The following is a 21,149-nucleotide window of genomic DNA, read 5'->3' as shown; positions in this document are numbered from 1 at the left end:
TCAAACCAGGAGCGTCATGTCCTCCAGAGAAAGCCTTCAGAGATCGAAAGCACACAGGCAGACTGATAATGTAGTTCACACAAGTCCTCACAGCTAGAAAACTGCTCTAACTGAGGGCTAAATACATAAGCCTTCAGTCCAAACCAGAGAACTCACAGGACACAACACAGGACTGGAGCCAGTGAACTTCACCTCCAGCGACAGAGGATTAGGTAAAGATGAAGGTAGAACTCATGAGTCTCTGATTCTGAAGGAGAAACAGAAGGAGATCTCAGTGAAGAGCAGTGAGAACCGACCATGAGACGCTGTCCTGCTGGATGTGACATCATCTGTGAATATGGAAGGTGCAGGGACAGACCTGGGATGAGGATTCCCGGTTCTGAAGTTGACAGGTAACCACAGGAGTGAATCACGGCAACAGGAGAACAGTAATTCATTTAATGACAGCCTGTCCTGGAGGCGCCTGTATCAAAAGGAGGTGTGGGTGGATGGCTCCACAAGGGTACTCACTCCAGAAAGACAGCTAGACTAAAGATAATGGGCATGCTGGCACATGCTTGTAATTCTAGTAGCTGGGAGGCAGAGACGGGGTGAGGGGGTGGGGATGCCTCGTATCCAAGACCAGCTTGGTCTATACAGTAAGTTTCAGGCCAGCCAAGAAAGGGGTGAGGATTCCAGAGCCAGCATACACATGGCAAAGAAAGCAACCCAGGTGAATTGACTGACTCTCCTGGGAGGACGGGGAGTGAAAGAGCAGAGGAAGGTCAGTCTAAGCCCAGAGAAACGCAGCCAAGGAGAATGAAACCCCTGGTGACAAATCTCTCTGCGCTAACCAAGTCAGCAAAGGTCCTCTTAAAGGATGCAGCTGTATGCATGGTGGTTTCTGGGGAAATATGGAAAGCTCGGTCAAGTTAGAGCTTGTACACACATGCTTTATCCCCTATGCCACACCACACATCACACGTGTATGACACACAGGGTTTAGTCAGCGACTCATTCCCACCTACTCTGGGCAAGTATTATTCAGGTCATGTGGATAGAAGCATCAAATAAAATAGGTTTAAGATCCATATTATAAAGCTGGAATGTTGCTCAACCAGTAGGCTACTTGCCTAGAACACATGGGCCCTGGATTTGATCTCAGTGCTGTAAGTCACTGGCTAATTAATCAGTTTAAATCGGTGCTAATGAGTAGTTAACTGTCTAGTGAAATGCTGTGCAGATAACCAGAGTGATGTGTGTAAATATACACATACACACACACACACATATGTACATGCCATGCATGTATATCATGTATATTTAAACAATGACAGGGCATGAGAACCAACTGTCTTCTGTAAGATGGGACACCAACATACTTAAACAACTTGTGATTCTGAAAGCCTGGATCCCTTGCTTCTGAATCCCATTCCTGAGAACCATGCACAACAGCCACTCTGGCTCCAGCATTCCTCACTTCTTACCCCATATTAGGATCCACACATGCTCATTTTTACATTCCTCACAACTCCTTCATCCCTAACACGACTGAAGTGATTCATACAAATAACTCATTTCCCCATAAATTAGTTCCACTTGCTTTATAATCCCATATAGAATAACAGACACTAAATTGTGCTTGCCTAGCTAGGCATGGGGTTCATGCAGCCCTTACCTGAAAGGTAAGCTAGAGCTCTGGTTGCCTGAGCATAAAGTTTAGGCCACTGAAGTTTGTCTCTTAGAGACAAGGTACGTATGTGGCCTGCATGGAGCCACTCAGGCCTAAAACAGCAGCCAGGAAAACGACAGCCCATAGGTCAGATCTAGCCAGTCTCCTGGTTATGTAAATAACTTTCTTGTGGAATGAAGCTATATTCATTTGTTGGCATTGTTTGTGCCACTCTTACACTACACTGGAAGCCCAGAGCCTGCAGTTTTCACTAGCAGACATTTATGGAGAAAGTCTGCCCACTCTTAAGCTCAATACAGAACAGTTAACTGATAAAGTATGTGTTTATACTTCGAAGGCCAAGTGGCAACTGTGAGAAGTCACTCTACCCATCAGAAGCCAAAGGAGTGGGAGCTGAGGGGCACGCCTGGTTATGCCAGTACAGCTCCTGGCACCTCCCTCACCAGATGTGCTTCACACAGAAGCTGGTTTTAAGTGAAACAAACTGTAGAACTTTCTGCCATTTTCTGTGTACAAAGAAGAACCATCTTTCTATTTTGATGGAGAAAGGAAGCGGTGGGGGAGGGATGTCCAATGCTCAGAAGCCTTAAGCAGCATTAACAGAGCCACTCACATCTGTTACATCTGTCCCATCTGTCCTAGAAATGCAGCCTGTAACAACCAAAAATAAAACCCACACTGATGAGAGCCAGCATGTCGATACATTAATTTTAGACTAGTGTGTTGACTGTAGAAAACTGTCCCACTGAACTGCACCCATTGTGATTTCCGTAGCCACGGGGAACGGCTTAAGTTCCTGTGGGGAGTTTCTCCCTCACTTCAGCTGTCTATCCAGACATCCCCAGATGAAGTTCACAAGAGTAGGCCAACCAGCCTATTATCAGGGTTTCCTTCCATACACACTCTTGCCTCAAAACTAAAATCTTCTTGCCTCAGCCTGTCGGCCTCTCTACATGCACCACAAAAGCCAGCTACCAAACTATTGGTTCCCCTACCTGAGGATCAGTGCCTTATGTTGTTATATGTTATCCCAGAACACCTGAGTTTTTGGTACCTATACTTACATGAATGGATAAATCAATGAAAGCAGCAGGTTTTAAGCAGTTTTAAAATAGTGAGATCAGCAACTGGACATCATGGTGCTTGTCTGTATTGAAGCACTCTAGAGGGTAAAAGGCAGACGGACCACTTGAGTTAAAAGCTAGCCTGAACTACAAAGGAAGTTCAGACAAGGCTAGTCTACACTACAAAATAAGATCTTATCTCAAATATACTCTGCCCCTGTGTTTCTGTCTCTGTCTCTCTGTCTCTTTCTCTTCTTCTCTCTAATGAATCAAAACAAAAGAAAATGGAGCAGAGAATGTACTCAGCAGCTGGCAGTGCACACCTATCATCAAAGTGCCCAGCACTACAGTGGCTAGGATAGAAGGTACTACTAGTTCTAACACATCCTGAGCTACATAGTACATTCTGCTGCTATTCTAGACACAGTTAGGCCTGTTGCAAAACCCCACACCCCCCAAAAAGAATGCACTGAGATTGCAGTGTGGTCAAACAATATCCCTTATACTTTGTAAAAAGACCATCAAAATTAAACCACACGGACCTCACTTTCTTTGCAGATATACAGTACACACCTGTAATACCAGCATTGACAAGGTAGAGACAGAGAGGAGTTCAAGGTCATCCTTAGCCGTGTACTGAGCTGGAAGCCAGGATGAGCTGTATGAGATCCTTTCTCCAAAAACAATAGGTGCCTAGAACTATGGGCAATCAATCTTAGTAATAGCTGCACAATTCCTATGATAAAATGAAACAATAGCAGCAATGCACTGTAATAAAACAGCCAACACCAATACTCGTACCCTTGGGAGCCATGTAAAAGGGTCACTTGAGCTGAGTTTGATGGCACATTCCTAAAAATCTAAACATCTGGGATGCTAAAGCAAAACAATTACAGGCTTGAGGACAACCTAGGACACTTAAAGAGACCCTATCTTAAAAGAGAGGGGTGGAAAGAAGAGGAGGAGGAGGAGAAGACGGTGGAAGAGAAAGAGGAAGAGGAGGAGAGAAGAGGTGAGGTTAGTTACAGCTTATTGGGAGAGTAACTGCCCAGCACATACAAGGCCCTGGGTTCAATCCCCAGTATCAACCAACAAATATGCAAACAAACAAAGGATTGCTTGAGTAAAAGTACTGATACCACAATAGCAGGTCTGATGACCAAAACGTCCACTGAGTGACAGTTGGTGGGACAAAGGGATAATTCATGTCCTGAGCAGGATAGAGTAGGACAGTGCTGCATAATTTAAAGCTTTGATTTGTTTATTTCTGGAATTTTCCACGTAATATTTTTGGATTTCCATTGACCTTAGATAATGAAAACCACAGAAATAAGACCCCATGGGGTGAGGGTGCTACTGTGTTCCCAGCATCCATGAGCTTCCTCCCGTGACTCTGAGCCTAGTTTATCATAGCTCCTTCTGTGCTGTGGTGTCTGCTCCTCCTGGCTCCATTTTTATGGCAAGTAATAGCATTCATTCTAACTGTAAGCATCCGACTATCCCATTTATCTGGGAGTGTTTGGGGGCCAGTCATTTAACTGATGCTTTTGATGGTCAAAGTGAAAGGACTGAGAATAATTCACATTCTCACTTCATCACTTTCTCCCTACCATAGGCAGGACAATCTTTAAAAAGACCCAGCTCACATCTGGGACCTTCCGAAGAGTTCTGTGCAAGGGATCTGAGAGACAAGGACCGTGAACATTACCTACTGCTGTACAGCTCCTGACAAGCTCATGGTTACTAGACAAGAGTCCATCTTAGCCCTTGATTCAGAGTCTAGCCAAAGCCTCTCAGCATCGCTCAAAGTACTGCCTCAAGTACAAAACAATTTCCCAGCCTCATTCACTGTATGGAGGGCAGGAGACAACAGAGAGGAGTCAAGGCTGGGACTTGCAGGGATTGTTTGTTAGAAGACCTCGGATGAAAAATTACATTGTCCTCACCAAGCCATGCTGAGGAGGGATGGAACCAGGGAATATAAGAAGTGGAACTCCCAGCCCAGGAGACCTCTGCAGCTCCTAGTGATCCACAGGAACTGGGGCTCCACACTACTGACCCACAAAGCATACTGACACGGAACTCTGCTGTTGTTCAAAAGAACGTTTGAAAGTCGTTTCACTCAGCTGGGTTAAAATAATAAACTTAAAATTTCTCCAGAATCAAAGAACTGAGCTAGCAGTATCTCTCTTTATTTGATATTATTCAACCAAGAAAACATAACAAGTAGCTGCTGAGAATGGGGAGTTTTGCCTGGGTCTAGAATTCAACTAAAACAACCTCTGGGCCCAGCACTTTGAACACTCAACCAACAGAGACCAAACCCAGTCAGAGGGCCAGACTTTTGCCCTTTAGCATGAATCCCTGCTGCTCTGCACCACAAATTGTGGTGTTTTGCATCGAAGTGATATATTTTTCACCAGTGATGTTGTCTGTCTTTTGAAGATACACAAAACATAACCTAAGAGTAGGTTTCACTTTCCAGGCAAAACGAAATAAATCGTTTGTGGCTATTCTGTTTTCCTTCTTTGAGCCCAGCTTTTGGCTGTAGGATGGGAAGGAGGCAGGTGGGAAGGTGACCTTTCCAGAAGGAGTCATTCCTTCCTGCTCCTGTGTCCAGAGAACATTCAGGAGTCAAGGAAGGCTCTGCTTACTAAATGGATGTCACTATTACAAGAAGGCAGTTCCTAGACAGATTCCTCCTCTCTGCTCCTGTATCCAGAGTGTTTAGGAGACAGAGGAAGCTATGCTTGCTTTAGACTAGGATGGTTATTTCTGTGATTATCTGGCCAACAAGCCAACCTAGTGATATGAACAGGAAACAGTGGTCAAGCAATCAGGGACCCTGGGTTGTAACTAGTGTTTTAAGCCTTGGGCAAACCACTTCACTTCATGAGCTATGTCATCTGTCAGATGACTGGAGAGTTAAAATGACCACTTAGGGCTTTTCTGCTCTTCCAGTCTCCTTTATTCTTCTACCGACTGACTCAAACTCTAACCTGTAAAAGACAGCACTGTTTCTCAGTGTAACACTTAATAGGCCCAGCTGTTTACCGTCACCCGTCACAGATGGGAGCTGCATCCTGGCTTTGCTTATTTCTTCAATTAAACACTTTAGCCTCAGACCTTAGTTCTTGGGATCCCCATGACCAGGCCAGGAAGGTGACCCATGCACAACGCTGACAATGATGTCATCACAGCCCTCTGAAAATAGGAGGAAAAGTAGCGCATCTGCCCATCCAGAGTCCCAAACATTGTATGGAAGCACTTCATGAGCCACTCCAGTCCAGGAACCACCAAAGGAGTGTAAAAAGTCATCAAAACTAGCTAGGCAACTAGATGCTGCACTTAGCAAGACTTTCAAAACCCAAGCAAAGCTGGGAGGTGGTGGCGCACGCCTTTGATCCCAGCACTTGGGAGGCAGAGGCAAGTGGATTTCTGAGTTCGAGGCCAGCCTGGTCTACAGAGTAAGTTCCAGGATAGCCAGGGCTATACAGAGAAACCCTGTCTCAACAAAACAAAACAAACAAACACCGAAGCAAAGCAGCTTCGGTGGCTGACACACAAGCCAAGAGTGACTCCAAGAATCTGGAACAGGATTGATGTGGGAGAAAGAGAAGTAGCAACAGTGCCCTCAGCTCACCCGTGGATCAATTCTCTAGATAAGGAAGGCTGCAGGCAGGAGCCTAGCCTAGGTAACGCATTCGTGACTGAATAGAACGCACAGCACAAACTCAGTCCCTCAATGTCCTGTCTGTGGAAAGTCTGTGATCAGTCCTGGATATAAAGATGGGAAGGAGGAGGAAGGCTCTGGCAATGTTCTAAGTGAAGGTACCTGTGACAGCTATTCCCAGTTGTCAATTTGACTACATCTGGAATTAACTACAATCCAGAAATGAAGAGCACACCTGTGATCCAGATCTTGAGGCTGGAAGACAGGTGCTTTTGATCTGGATCCTGCAGCATCGTGGCTGTGAAAAGCTTAGGCCCAGGCAAGGTGGTACATGCCTTTAATCCCAGGAGACTGAGACAAGCAGATCTGAGTTCAAGGCCAGCCTGGGACAGAGCAAGTTTCAAGAACTGTTTAGGTGTGCTAGTACACACCTTTAGTCTAGGCCATACCTTCTGCTGGAGGCCTACATAGGACATTGGAAGAAGTAAGGTGGCGGCAGTTGCTACTTCCTCTTCCTCTTCACCTGCTTGCACATGCTTGCCAGCACATCTGTTGGAACCTATGTCTTCAAGACTTCAGTTTATACAGAAGACCAGCTGGAATACCCAGCCTCGTGGGATTGAACAGCTACTACTAGATTTGTAGCATTTTCATTCACAGCCTCCCATTGTTGGGTTAGTTGGACTGCAGACTCTAAGTGATTCCAAAAAAGTCCCTTACTATTTAGAGACATTCTGTAAGTTCTGTGACTCTAGAGAACCCTGACTAATACATTATCCCTACCCACAATTCTTTACAGAGGATATCCTGAAGCAGAGATGAATCAGCTACCCCAGGAGATGCAGGGAAAAAGTGATCAGGGTAGCTTTTTTTTTTTCCTCCCAGACAGGGTTTCTCTGTATAGCCCTGGCTGTCCTAGAACTCACTCTGTAGACCAGGCAGGCCTCGAACTCAGAAATCCGCCTGCCTCTGCCTCCGGAGTGCTGGGATTAAAGGCGTGAGCCACCACACCCGGCTCAGGGTAGTCTTTAAGCACAGGTACAGAGATCACAGACCCACAAAGATGGGGAGATGGAAATAATATAAGTTGGCAAGGGTAGAAGAAACTTGAACATTTACACATCACTTAATGAATGTTTCACAGTGGTGAGGATGTTAATGATGCAACTACTTTGGAAACAGTACCGAAATTCCTCAAAAGATTACACAAGGTGTTTTCATATGGTCCAGAATGCCTACATTGTAGAACAAATTCTACTGTTAGGTATATACCCAGAAAATAATTATATACACACACAAAAAGGTGGCATTGTGTGTCAAAAGGTACAAATAGCATAAATTGTCCATCAACTGAGGAATGAACAAATAAAATATGGATTATTCATAAGTAGATTACTATCCAGCCATACAAAGGAAGAAAGTACTGACATATGCTACAGTATGCTTGACCTTTTAAAACATGCTAAGTGCAAGAGGTCATGTAGAGAAAATACATAGTATGTTTTGCTGTTACTATAATAAAATACCTAATACATCATAATTTAAAAAAAAAAAACAGATTTTTGTTCAGCTCATGGTCCTGGACACTGGGAAACGTAAGAGCACAAAGCTGGTATAAGAGAAGGCCTTAGTGCTGCATCATTCATTCTACAGTACAGGACATCACAAGGCAAGCTACAGCAACTGTACCAGCTCAGGTCTTTCTTCCTCTTTTCAGAGAGAACTTCTGTCACCACAGGGGTCTGCACTTTATAACCTCATCTAACCCTAGTTATGCCCCCTAAAGTCCTGTATCCAAGTAGGAAATGAACTTGGAAACTAAGTTTCCAACACACGAACATTTCGGAGGCACATTCAAATTCTAGTATTGTGTAACTCTGTTTACATGGAAACATCTAAAATAAGCAAATCCATATAGAAAGAAAATAGAATAGTGGCTCGGTAGGGCTGGATGAACTTGGGAAGAAATAGGAAGCATGTGTGAATAAATATAGTTGCTTTAGGAGTGACAAAATGTTCTAAGGCTATGTATTACAGTGCCAGTTGCATAACTCAATTGTAAGTTATATGGATCGGATCTCAATAAAGCTGTACAAGATATGACTCAGATTGCTGACTTCTTGGATGCTGGAGATGTCAACATATTTACATGCTACTGGGAAACCAATGTGCCAGGTATTGTTCTAAGCATGCTTCCTGGATTAGATCAGTGGGTTTTCACATGCCTATGGACTGGATGACTATGATATATATTTATGGAGAAATGAGGTGGGTTGGTAATCAGGGTCAAACCCAGGACCCCATGCAGTAGAGGCACGCAAACACTTAAGCAACATCTTGATTTACTATTATCATTTTTTTCCCTTTAAACAGAAGATCAAGGTAGAAAGAGTAAAAAACTTTGCTAAGTAACTGAGCCAGGATTCAAAATTCAGCTGACCAGATTTGAAGCTCAAACTCTCAACTACCATGCAATATTGCCCTAAACAGGAAGCCTCAACAAGGAAGGACAAGAAAAATGAAGGAGCGACAAGAAGCCAGGGACAGGCGAGAAGGGGGCGAGCGCTTCTGGAAGATGACAAGTCTGTGATGAGAGAAAGAAAAGGGAAGGCTGACAGAGGTGGAGGAGCCTGTGGCTGAGGGAGACTCGTGATCCATGCAGGTGCTGTGCAGAGCTTCACCCAGAAGAAGGGTGGCCTTGCTGCACTCTAGGATTGGGGTTGTAGGCAGATGGAGGCAAGTAGTTTGGGGAAGTAGTTTGAATAGCAAGACACAGGTTCTAGCCACATAGCTGATGGACTCTGAGAAACAGGAGGCCGAGATCAGAACTCTACCAGCAATGGCAGGTATGGCAAGGTCCCAAAACAGACCAGGGTAGCAGGAGGTCACAGCCAGGATTGCAAGCTTAAAGTTAAAGGGAATTGAGAAGTTGATATTTCTGCATTATAGCAGGTAGCCTTGGGACCCTTAGTCACTTGGGACCCTTTAAACATTTTCTTTATCATCTGTCAGTGCCACAGTATGTTAATAAAGACATAAATTTCTTCTTGCCCAATGTGAAAATGACTGGGAAATACCAACTTCGTATGTCTAGCTCATCCCTGTTTTCAAAGAGTGAGTTTTCTGGCCACACAGAGAAATCCTTTAACCCATCCCACTAACCACATTCAAAGACTCCAAATGCACAGCTGTCAGACTCAAAGTACCTTTGCCTCTTAAGAAAAACGCAAAAACCGCAGAAAGTGTACACTCAATGCCCAGAGTGGAAAGACAGAGGAAAGGAAAAGATCAGGTGACAAATGGCTCCTGGAGAAGGAGGACCTTGGAGGCTCTAAGGTGTCCCAGCCCTACCCTATGAGTAAGAGACAGAAGCAGAGTGGAGCCAAATGCTATGCAAAGTAGATAGATACCAAAGTGATTTCTCAAGTTCCTTGATGGACATACTCAGGCTAGTTGATAAGGGACAAACTAGCTGTAAGCAAGAAGGGTGTCTTGTTTCTCAGCCCAAGGCCATGCAAGTTTATTTGAAAAGCTCACTCTAACCCGCTTGCTAACTGACCTCCCTGCTCCCCCGCAGCCTGAATGGTCACCTAAAAGAGCCCAGATGTCTATCTTGACACATACAACTCCATCAGAAACACAAAGCTATTCCAAGAATTGCTAATGCCTAGATACAAGCACAGCCCAGGTTAGGGTCTCATTACTGCATGCCAGTTCCCCTCAAGGCAGCAAATAAAAGCCCATCTATATACCTGGCCAACTGTATAGTTCCAAGAGTTTGTCTATCCTCATCTGAGCCATCTGAATCTGGCTGTGGCCATGAGTCCGGAGCCAGGAGAGAGACATAGTCAACCTGGCAATCCCATGAGGCAGACGTTCCTCATACCCAGATCCCATTCAGTCTTGTCCTGTGTTCCTTGGAGGCCCTCCATATGTTGAAAACAAGTGCAAAAGCCCTTGTCAGCTAGGGAAAACCTAGTCAAAGTCATCAGTTGCCAAGTCACTGCCACTCAAAACTATCCTGACTCACCTCTGGGAAATAATGTGCAAAATAAAACATGTGCAGAGATCAGAAGGTACAGCCAGACATAACACCTTCTAAACATGAGTGAAGGAACGACAAAAAGACAGCAGAGATTGTACCAGACTCTCTTCACAACAAAAGGAGTACTTCTTTACAATTTAAATGTAAAGCAAACATATTACATCATGTTCCACACACCATATACCAGACAAATGAGTTCACAGCACTGTTTATTATATATTGGGGTTTTGACATTTTTAAATGCACCATGTCTGACATCTACATCCATCAGGGCAATGGAGGTGCCAAGTGGAAGGGAGGAGAATATGAACCTAAGACATGAAAGGTTCGAATACCAAAGGTTCTTCCCACACTGGGCAGTGAGCTCTCAGCGGAAAAGGTGTTCCTCAGCACACAAGAGCCTTTATTTTGCCTGGTGGTGGTGGCGCATGNCTTTAATCCCAGCACTTGGGAGGCAGAGGCAGGCAGATTTCTGAGTTAGAGGCCAGCCTGGTCTACAAAGTGAGTTCCAGGACAGCCAGGGCTATACAGAGAAACCCTGTATCGAAAGAGAGAGAGAGAGAGAGAGAGAGAGAGAGAGAGAGAGAGAGAGAGAGCGAGCCAGAGCCTTTATTTTTTGCCCTCTCTCCCAAATGACCAGCATCTGGGACACTCAACTGTCATCTTTTATCTTCAAACCAGGCAAACAGATCTTGGTTTATCAGTGCAGACCTGGAGCCCTTACTCCTTCACTTGCTTTGCCTCTTGTGTTCAACGTTCTAATGTCCACTGGTGTTCAACATTCTAATGTCCACTGGTGTTCAACATTCTAATGTCCACTGGTGTTCAACATTCTAATGTCCACTGGTGTTTAACATTCTAATGTCCACTGGTGTTCAACATTCTAATGTCCACTGGTGCTCCCACATTCTGTACTTGCTTGGATGCTATGGTGACTGCCAAGAGCAGCCAGCCTAAAACGGCTCCTACATTCTGGCATGGGAAAAAAAGGCTCACTCCAAGAAGACAAAAACCACTTGCTGTGACTCAACATACAGGAGACCCTTCTCTGGTCTCAGGAGGGCTCCCCTCATGAAAAGCAGGACCAAGTTGCCTCACTGGTCCTTCTCACTGAGATATCACATTCTGAAACCAGAAAGTGGCCCTCCTGTTCTCAACCCACACACCACAGGCCACGTGACCCCAACAGGGGCCTAGCTAAGAGGCAAGAATGCAGAGTGGGTGGCAATGACACCCCATCCAGGCTACAAGCTTGTGGTTCTTTTCTCCTCTGCTACTGTCACCTCTAGCATTCCCACAGGCCAACAAAGAGCAGGCAAGAACCAGCCAAAGGCCAGCCTATGCACTACAAGGAGACCTTTCAGGGCCCACCCTCAAGCACCGCCTGAGCATGAGGTCAGCCTGACTGTAGCACCACAAAACAAGCTGACTTTGTGGCCACATAGTTATCCCCTGTGAAGGGAAAAGGATTTGTTTCACTCAGAGTGACCTCACTCTATGCAAGAAGCCTGGCCAAGCCATTTTTAAATAGGTACACTCAGAGGCAGGCATGAAACACTGACAACCACTCTGCGAGGTGCCAGGGTTACACCTTCCCTTCCCCTCCCTCTCCATCTGATCTCTGATCCTTAGTCACCCCAGTGATCTCACTTCCTTCAGTCTCCCCCTGCTCCACGATCACACCTCTGCTTGGGACTCTATGATGGATGCTCCTTTATCTTATAACAGGAAGTCCAGTGGGATCTGGTCATGTGAGACACTGTCTTGTCTTTCCCTGTCCCTCTGTACATGCCCTATCCTTGCTCTTTCTCTGCCTTTCTAGCTACACAGCCCAGGAGCTGAGAACATAATCTGCCCAGTTCAAATCCCAAGTCTACCTCCAGTAGTTGGCTATAAGACCAGCATAAACTGGTTAGGTGACTCGTAGCTTCCTCACCTGTAGAGTGGGATAACACCACCACCTTCTGCATACACGAGACCAGTGGTAACGAAGGATAAAGATACAGGGAAAACGCTCCAACTAAAATCTGGCATTATCCTATAAAAACCAGCTCTTAAAATACTTACTATGTACACACAACACTGCCGCCACTGGAAAGTTAAGAGCAGAGCTCCTACCAGATAGCTGAGACAGAAGACTGTCACCACAGGACCACAGTGGGTCATCAAGCTGAGACACAGGACTGTCACCACAGGCTGCTTATGAATTTAAAAAGAGAGTACTACACTACTAGAAAAATAAAAGTAGTGAACAGAGGGCTGAGGTGCGGCTCAGTGGTGCAGGACCCACTAGCCCATGTGAGGTCATCTAAACGGATGAATGTAAAAGGGCTTCAACAGACTTCTACATTCTGTCCAGGAAGAGTTCAAACCAATCCTTCTAGCATTCTAGCTAATTTTTTTTTAATTTAAAAAGTTTTCATTTTTAATTATATATACTGTTTAATTATATATTAATTTTTTAATAAAATAGGGGAGGGGCACACACAGAGGCCAGAGGAGGGTGCCAGACCCCCTTGGGGCTAGAGCTACAGGAGGCTGTGAGCTATATGAAGTGGGTACTGGGACCCGCACTCGGTCCTCTGCAAGCACATTGTTTGTTCCTAACTGCTGAGTCGTATTTCCAGTCCCGTAAGTTCACACATCTTTCCCTAAACACATTAAGTTAAGCTACGATGCCAGGAGGGGACCGGGTGGTAAATATATCAATAAGCACAGAGCAAGTCTTAGCACAGACCCCTCCAGGCACCCAAGGCCTTGCTTGGTCTCTGCTCCAAACATCTACAGTGTTTTCCCACATGGAATCTATTCTTTTTACCTTGCTTTAGGCCTCAGGGAATTTCCCATCTTTTTTTTTCTGAGTGACAAACTTTGCTTTTCATCTAAACATACATATCCCCCACTGTGGTGCCTTAATCACAGGCTTTACAGTCGTTTATTCTGTAATCAAAAACATACAAGTACAATCAGAAATGTATTACCCAACAGGAAGCTCAGTAGGCCTATTCTAACTAAAGGATAAACAGGATAATAGACCAAGAGCCTGTAAGAAAATGGTTGTTCAGCTGGGATGTAGGTCAATAGTTCAGCGACTGTCTAGTACATGCGAGGCCCTGGTCCTGCTCCAACCATAAAGAGAAGGGGAAAGAAAATGGGTGTGTTTGAAATGGCCACAGCATGGCTCAGGACTGGGACCATTTGCTTAGGAGTTGCTCCAAGGGAGACTATAATCACTGCAGAAGGGATACAGTACCACTCTAGGCCTGGCTTCTCTGCCACCTCACTGCCTGCCCAGGAGGATGAGGGCTCAGTGGTACTTTAAAGGCAAATGGACTTGGACAGCTATGCTTTCCTCTACCATTTCCCCTGAGACGAGAGCCGCCTCAACACACTGCTGTCCTCTCTTCCTGGCCAACTGTGCCGTAGAAGAGGAAATCTGTCATGAACCATGGCAACGGAGCAGAGGTGACTGCACTGATTGGTTCAGGAGCTGAGGAGGAAGCTGACCTCACTGCAAATACAAACTGATAGGTTTCATGTGACTTATTAAATAATAACCATGATATCTGGCCTCTACTTGCTGACATTTTATAGTCTCTTTTCTCAAAACCTAGGACAGAAAGAATTGTGTTGTTTACTGGGCTTTCTTGAGACTTCAACACACTATCCTCTAATATAGCTCAGAGAGGCCTGCTATGTGGGAACAGGAAAGACCCCACATCCCTCTCCATGAACATCACACTCCAGGGATCCCTCAGAACACACTGCCCAAGAAAGGACTGGGACTCTTTCTCCCACCCAGAGACAACAATGGACAAGTGATCAGTCTAGAAAGGTTAAAATCATCGCACACTACTTCCTGGTATCTAAACTGCACCATCCTCTCCATAAAGGCTGAATTAAGTGTGTATAACCAGCCGTGACTTGAAATACTGGCAGTCATCCTTGAGATAAAAAGACATGCAAAGTTCTACATGCAGAGGCTGTGTTTTTATCAGAAACAGATATAAACAAAGAAAGACCAAACATAATCCTCTGACATCTACCAACAGCATCTAACTATGGATATCCTACTACTAAGGATAAAACCTCTAGGGGCTGGAAAGATGGCCCAGTGGCTAAACCCAGTGGCTCTGCCTTGCTGCCTAAGTGTGAAAATTTGATTTTGAATCCCTACCACCTATGTAAAATGTTGAGCATAACCATGCGTGCTTCTAACCTCTGCACGGTGAGTAAGAGCATCACTGAGGCTCGCTGCCCTCCAATAACCAACCCAGCTCTAAGGTTAGCATGAGACCAGGTCTCAAAGAGACAAGGCAGAGCGTAATAGGTAGAACACCTGATGTCCTTCCAGTCTTCATGGGCAGTCAGACAGACTTGTGTGCATCCATCATGGACATATATCACATCCATAGACATACCTATACATCAGGCCAAACACTATTTAGTGGATTAAAGATCCTGCTGTTGAATGGCTTGCCTGTTTGGCCTGAAAGCAGTGGACAAGCTTTGAGACAATTCAGAGACCAAGTGTGGTGGTTTGAATGAGAAATGCCCCCCCCGCCCCCCACATAGCCTCAGACATTTGAATACTCTGTCCCCAGCTGGCTGGTGGTACTGTTTGAGGAGATGTAGGTGGAGCTGAGGAGATGTAGATGGAGCAGCCCTGATGGAGAAAGTACAACACAGGGGTGGGGAGGCAGGCTAAATAAAAGGCCTTGCCCACTTCCACTCTGTTCTCTCTGCTTTGTGTTATGGTTCAGGTTGTGAGCTTTCAACTTCGTGCTGTCATGCCAACTACATGCTGCCATGCTAAGCCGCCGTGATGGGCTCTTATCCCTCTGGAACCATAAGCTGAAAAAACTCTTCCTTGTATAAGTTGCCTTGTTAGAATGTTTTATCACAGCAGCAGACAAGGAACAAGCCCCCAGTCACAGTGATGCTGAACCCAGTCCTCTACATCAAGTTTTGCATACAACTTATCAAAACCCACAGACTTACGTGGTCCTTCACCTGCTTCATCACAGAGGGTGTCATCATCACACAGCAGAGGGCGATGACCAGGATGAAGTAGAATAAATACATGAAGCGGGTGGTCCGAGACTGTCGGAACTTAGGGCAGCAGCCACAGCAGAGGGAGCAGCCAGCAGATCCGCAACAGCAGGCCAACTAGGAAAAACACAAACATCCTTTCAGAGTGTGCTACTGTGACACAGCAAGAAAACATGGAATATGAGCCTCTAAAACCACTGGGATTTGACGGGGGGGGGGGGGGGGGGGGGGGGGGGACGCACGCAAGGAGTGTCCTGGTATTCATAACCCCCTTTAAACCACTCCTGAGTCTATGCTTAATGCCATGACAATTGGTGAGCCCCCTCCCCAGTCACTGTAGAGTGGAATCTGCCTGCCAGAAGTCAGCCACATGACATTGAAGATTGGGAATTTCAGGTCCCCGCTCTTTCCTCACAGAGGGAGAATGGTGGTTGAGTTAAGTGGCCAATGGCTGATGACTGAATCAGTTATGATATACGCTGGCATCTTTACAAAAACCCTCATCAGTGGAATTCAGAATTTCTATGTCAGTAAGTACACGAAGAAGATATGCCCATTACTGAACCCTAGGTGGAAAGTCTAAGAACTCAGGCTTATACCCAATCAGATAGGCTATGGGAGGTTCAGATTACGATCAGTCTTGGAAGTTGGGACAATCTTGTGAGATGGTATCAAACCTGGGTAGTGTCAAATTTGAACTAAATTATAAGAGGTCCAGTTGACATCATATACAAATCTACTACTTTAAAAACATTGACCCTTTACAAACATTTTGGCTGGTGGCCTTCCCAGGCTACAAGGTGACTGTTCTATTGATCATCAGACCACGGGACATGAGAAGAGTCTGGTGCATGGCAGAGCTTGTTAGAACTAGTCAGATGCTGTCTCAAGTGATGAGCACTAATAGCTTGGGAGACGGCCAGAAATAAACAGGAAAGGGACTTTCTCAGAAGTACACAGTCATTACACTTAAGAGCAAACAAAGGTTTCTGGGATCAGCTAAGAGCAAAAGCAACAGCTAAAACCTAGAAAAAAAGATTCCATGAAAGAGGAAGAACATGAAAAACAAGAACCTGGACCCAGCAATACAAATGTCCAACGGAACACCTAGGGACACGCTGGGAGTTCTACTAAGTACTCCTTACACACGTCAGGCTGTTCTTGAAGAAGGGCATCAGTAAGCTCTTATGCAGGCACTGTTTATTTCTCAGTCTAGTGCCCCTTACAGCAGTCTTTCTGGGCTAATGAGTGCAGTATAGGCTCAGGGCAGAGACTCTTGATGTACCACTAGAGTATACACGTCTTTCACTTGGGGAAACTAGGTCACTGGGTCACATGGCCATGTGTACTGCACATGCATGTGGGTGGAGGCCAGGGGTCTGCACTGGATGCCGCTCCTGACACTTTTCCACTTTGTTTTTCAAGACAGAGTCTTCCTCTGAATGTGGACCTCACCCATTCACCCAGATGAGCTGGCCAGCAAGCCCATGGCAATCCTCCTGCTCCTGCCTCCAAGGGACTGGGACTACAGGAGTAGGCTGCCACACCCAGTTTTTTATGTGGGTCCCAGAAATCAAATCAATTCCTCTTGCTTGAACAGCACATACTGAACCAATTCAACATTCTCTCTGCCCCCATTATTTGGGAAAACTATATCTTCGATAAAACATAAGGCAGCAGGCTAGTAAGTGGATAGCAGCTCAGGAGAGAAATCAGCCTTTGTGGACTGTGAGTTAGACTCTGCCACCTAGAAATTAAGACTCGGAATCCCCACTTATAAAGTAACAGTGGTAACAGAAGCTACATGTCCCTTATACGTTGCTGTGGTCGTTTGGAAGCCCCCTCAGCTGCAGCTGGTGTAAAGGAGATTTTACACAACAGAGCTTCTCTGAAAGGAATTGCCATAAACTGCAAACTACATCTGAATCTGTGAGTGTGAACACTGTTTTATATTGAACCTAAGCCCTAATAGTTCAATTTCTTGAAAATGATCTGGAAGTTTGGGAACTTTGCAAAGCTTCCAAACAAGCACGAGTTACAAGACTATCTTATAAACATCATGTACAATGAGACTAGATAGCAGGGTGTGTTGAAAATACAGCAAATTATAACAATGTCGTAGACCTCCGAAGTCTGGTCATGTCACAAGCTTCCTTCCTTCCTTCATGAAAGCACTAGTGTTGGAGTCTCTGCCCTTCGGGATGGCAACATGGCTTCAAATTCCTGCTAACGTCTTCTTAGCATCTAGCACTCAACTTTTCAAGCCATCTTACTCAAAAGGCTAAACAGGCCACCGCTTTAACAAATTCTCCGTAGGCTGAGCCAACAGACAGAGCGTGCAAAGAACAGTGCTGCACGTGGTCTTTACCAGCATAGCTGCTGTTTCCTTTACATCCATCCATCCTGTTGGCTGGTGTTTTGTTTTGGCTTCAAGCTCCTCCTGCCAAAGGCTGGGAATGCAGACATGCACCACTATAACGTTCTAGGATTGAGCCCAAGGCCTCGTATAGGTAAAGCACTACCAACTCCATACCCCCAGGCCTCTTGGTCCCCACTGACATCTCTCATTTTATTGACTCTTTCCATATGTGTACAGATCTTCCTCTTTTTTTATTCTCTCTTCCCTCCACCCCCACCCCAAAACTAGCTTGATTCCCTGGCTCTCTCTTCTCTTTCCTAGCTTTTCTTTAAGCCATGTTGTCTCAGATAACCAGATTCGCTGCATACCAAGTTCAGATGTGACAAAATACCCTATTAGGAAAGAAAATTCCTTTAGAAGCAGTTCGCTAAAGTTTGAACCTTAAGCACTGCTCAAATGTGGCAAAAGACTGGCCCAGCCACATCCAACCTAAGACAGGGGTCGCTAACCTTCCTAACGCTGTGACCCCTTAACACACTTCCTCATGCTGTGGTGACCCCCCCCAACCACAAAATTATTTTTGTTGCTACTTCATAACTTTAATTTTGTCACTGCTATGAACCATAACCTGCTGTGTTTTCTGATGGTCTCAGGTAACCCCTATGAAAGGGTCACTTGGCCCACAAAGGGGTCATGACCCAAATGTTGAAGATGCCTGACCTAAGTGCAGAGCTAGAGCAAGATCAGGTCACAGAAAGGCCTGGGAGGCCCTGGCTCTTCTGTCAGATGCTCCCCTCATGCTGTGCTGCCTATCACAGGCCCAAAGCACAGGGACAGCCAATCACTTTCAAAACCCAGGCCAGGACGTCTCATCCCTTTACAGGCCAACATCTCGGGCATTCAGAACGAGCTAGAAAGCTTCTAGCTAAGGATGGAACTGTACCATGGCAGAGTCGATGGTTAGGCTTACTATCTCCACAGAAAGGAAAATGAATGCATACAGATATTTAAATTTGTCTAAATAGTCACAGGAAGGATACAATTATGGAGAACACTAAAACGAAGCAGGTGGTTTAATTCATGTATAAGTCATGTATCAATGTATGCACCGAGTTTGTCAAGCAGCACTATTTACTTGCAGTGCTTTGGTCCAGTGTAGAGAATCTACCTAGCATGTGCAGTGCCACAGGTCTAAACACAGTACTGCCAAAACCCAGACATATATACATTTATATGCGTGTACATATTGTATAAAGATTATAAAAATATTGCAATTCAACAATAGCCTTTCTCTACTATATCAAGAGTCACCCTTCAAAGCAAACTATACCAATAAACAAGGGAAGGCATGCATTGCCTTAAGCTAAATGCTGACAAATGTACTATGTGGACACTGCCAACAGAGTCTATACAAGGAACGCTAGCATTCCAGGAAATTCTTACTCCACCTGCACTGACTGGCCACACTGTAGGGAGAACACAACTTAGGATATAATAGATTCATCCAGCCCCTGCCTCCAGAGTGTGATTACCCTGACAGGTCACTCCTCCAGTTCTTCACCTTAGAAAATTCCTGGCTGGATAAACTCCAGGCTGTCACAAGCTTGGAGAGAAAAGCCACTGTTCTATTCCTGGCTCTACAGGGCATAAGCCTTTTGCCAAACAAGTCAGGCTTATAAAACAAACACAGGATTTAAAGCACCAAGACTGAGCTGTAACGTAAACTAGGGACTCTGGGAAAGCAAGGGGACATACAGACTCATGAGGTATAAACTAGTCTCTATGCTGAGGGATGCTGTCCAAGAGAGAGCATGGTGACATGGTAAGACACTGATGTCCTTAGGAAAGCTGATCCTGGGAGGATGCTGATCATCACATTAGATAATGATGACCGCAGGAGGAGGCTGGTCACCATGGGAGAAAGCCAGTCATCACTGGGGAGGGTACACTTCTGTGGGAACAGAGCATATGGAAAAAGTTTCTGTTTTTCTATTCAGTTTTGCTATGAGCTCAAAATTACTCTTTTAAAAAGCCTTTTGTTTAAGATAAAAATTAAAAATGAACAAAGCGGCGCTGTCCACCCTTGCCTCAGTAAATAGATGTTCAGTGAGTAATGTATGATGAAGTCATGTGGGTGGAAAACCCACAAACAAAAGCACAAGCAACCCCAGGCCCTGGGCCACCATCACAAGCCACACGCTGAACTCAATCTCCTACCAGCCTTGTATCACCAAGAATTAAGGGGTATAATTTTCACTTTACTTCTTTCAATTTTATTTTTGAGAACATAATTACATCATTTCACCCTTCCCTTTCCTCCCTCCAAACCTTCCCATATATCCCTCCTTACTCTTTCAAATTCATGGCTTCAGTTTTCATTACTGTTTTTACATGCATATAAGCATATACATATATAATCCTAAAGATGAATAAGTGCCCTGCTCTTACTGTAAAGTGCTATTTGTGTGTGAGTTTTCAGGGCTGACCACTGGTATTAGATAACCAATGGTGTGCTCTTCCCTGGGGAAGACTTTTCCTGCTTTGACATTCCCTAGTCGCCTGTAGCTCTTTGTATAGGGTTGAGGCTTCATGAACTCCCCTCCATGTAATTTTTATACTCTTCAGAGGGCAATACTTACAATTCTTCCAAGTTCATCCTGGCAGAATCACACCTATGAGCATCCAAAGACTTAGTTACAAACGTTGGGAAAGCCTACAATCCATTTGTATTTATTAGGCCTAATGTTAAAGTAATCATGGGCTTTCTACACAATAGGATACTGTTTTGAAATGAGTAGGTTAATATTACTGAGCCCGTGTCTCCTTCAAAATTCACACGTTGAAGTACTAGTCTCTGGTACCCAAAAGTGTGACTGTATTTGGTCTTTAGAGGGTAGGGTTTTGAACAGGATCATTGGAACAGCCCTGAAACCCAGGGGCTTGTCAGAGTCACAGGGACAGTCATGTAAGAAGACTCTAAGGTGTCATTTAGAAGACAACTTGCCAAAAATCTTACTCTGGGGCTTTTCACCTCTGGAAATGAGACATTAGAGTTTTGTTTAAGCCATATGGGTGGTGATCTTGAATGTGGCAGCCCAGAGTAAGTGTGCTGACACAGGCTATCTATGCAGAGGTATATACAGCCACATGGGAAGATACAAAACTACTAACATCAACTACCAGGAGACTGGACCTAGATATAGGGAGGGAACAGAAACATCTATTAACACTCAAGCTTTTAGTGTCTCTCTCTCTCTCTGTGTGTGTGTGTGTGATTCTTTTTT

At 45.0% G+C, this 21,149-nt stretch overlaps 1 protein-coding gene across 1 annotated transcript in view; it reads right to left on the bottom strand.

Annotated features, from left to right (window-relative positions):
* Positions 1 to 21,149, bottom strand: part of Serinc5 (serine incorporator 5) — a 96,121-nt gene that overhangs the window by 39,551 nt on the left and 35,421 nt on the right. Inside the window, exon 2 of the mRNA XM_021180315.1 lies at positions 15,456 to 15,623. Within this exon, the coding sequence (XP_021035974.1) occupies positions 15,456 to 15,623 (168 nt within the window). The remainder of the gene's footprint in view (positions 1 to 15,455; positions 15,624 to 21,149) is intronic.

The sequence above is a fragment of the Mus caroli genome, chromosome 13, assembly GCF_900094665.2.
Source record: "Mus caroli chromosome 13, CAROLI_EIJ_v1.1, whole genome shotgun sequence".
Lineage (NCBI taxonomy): Eukaryota > Metazoa > Chordata > Mammalia > Rodentia > Muridae > Mus > Mus caroli.
The sequence above is the reverse complement of the archived record's forward strand: the minus strand, read 5'-3'. Positions and strand labels throughout refer to the sequence as shown.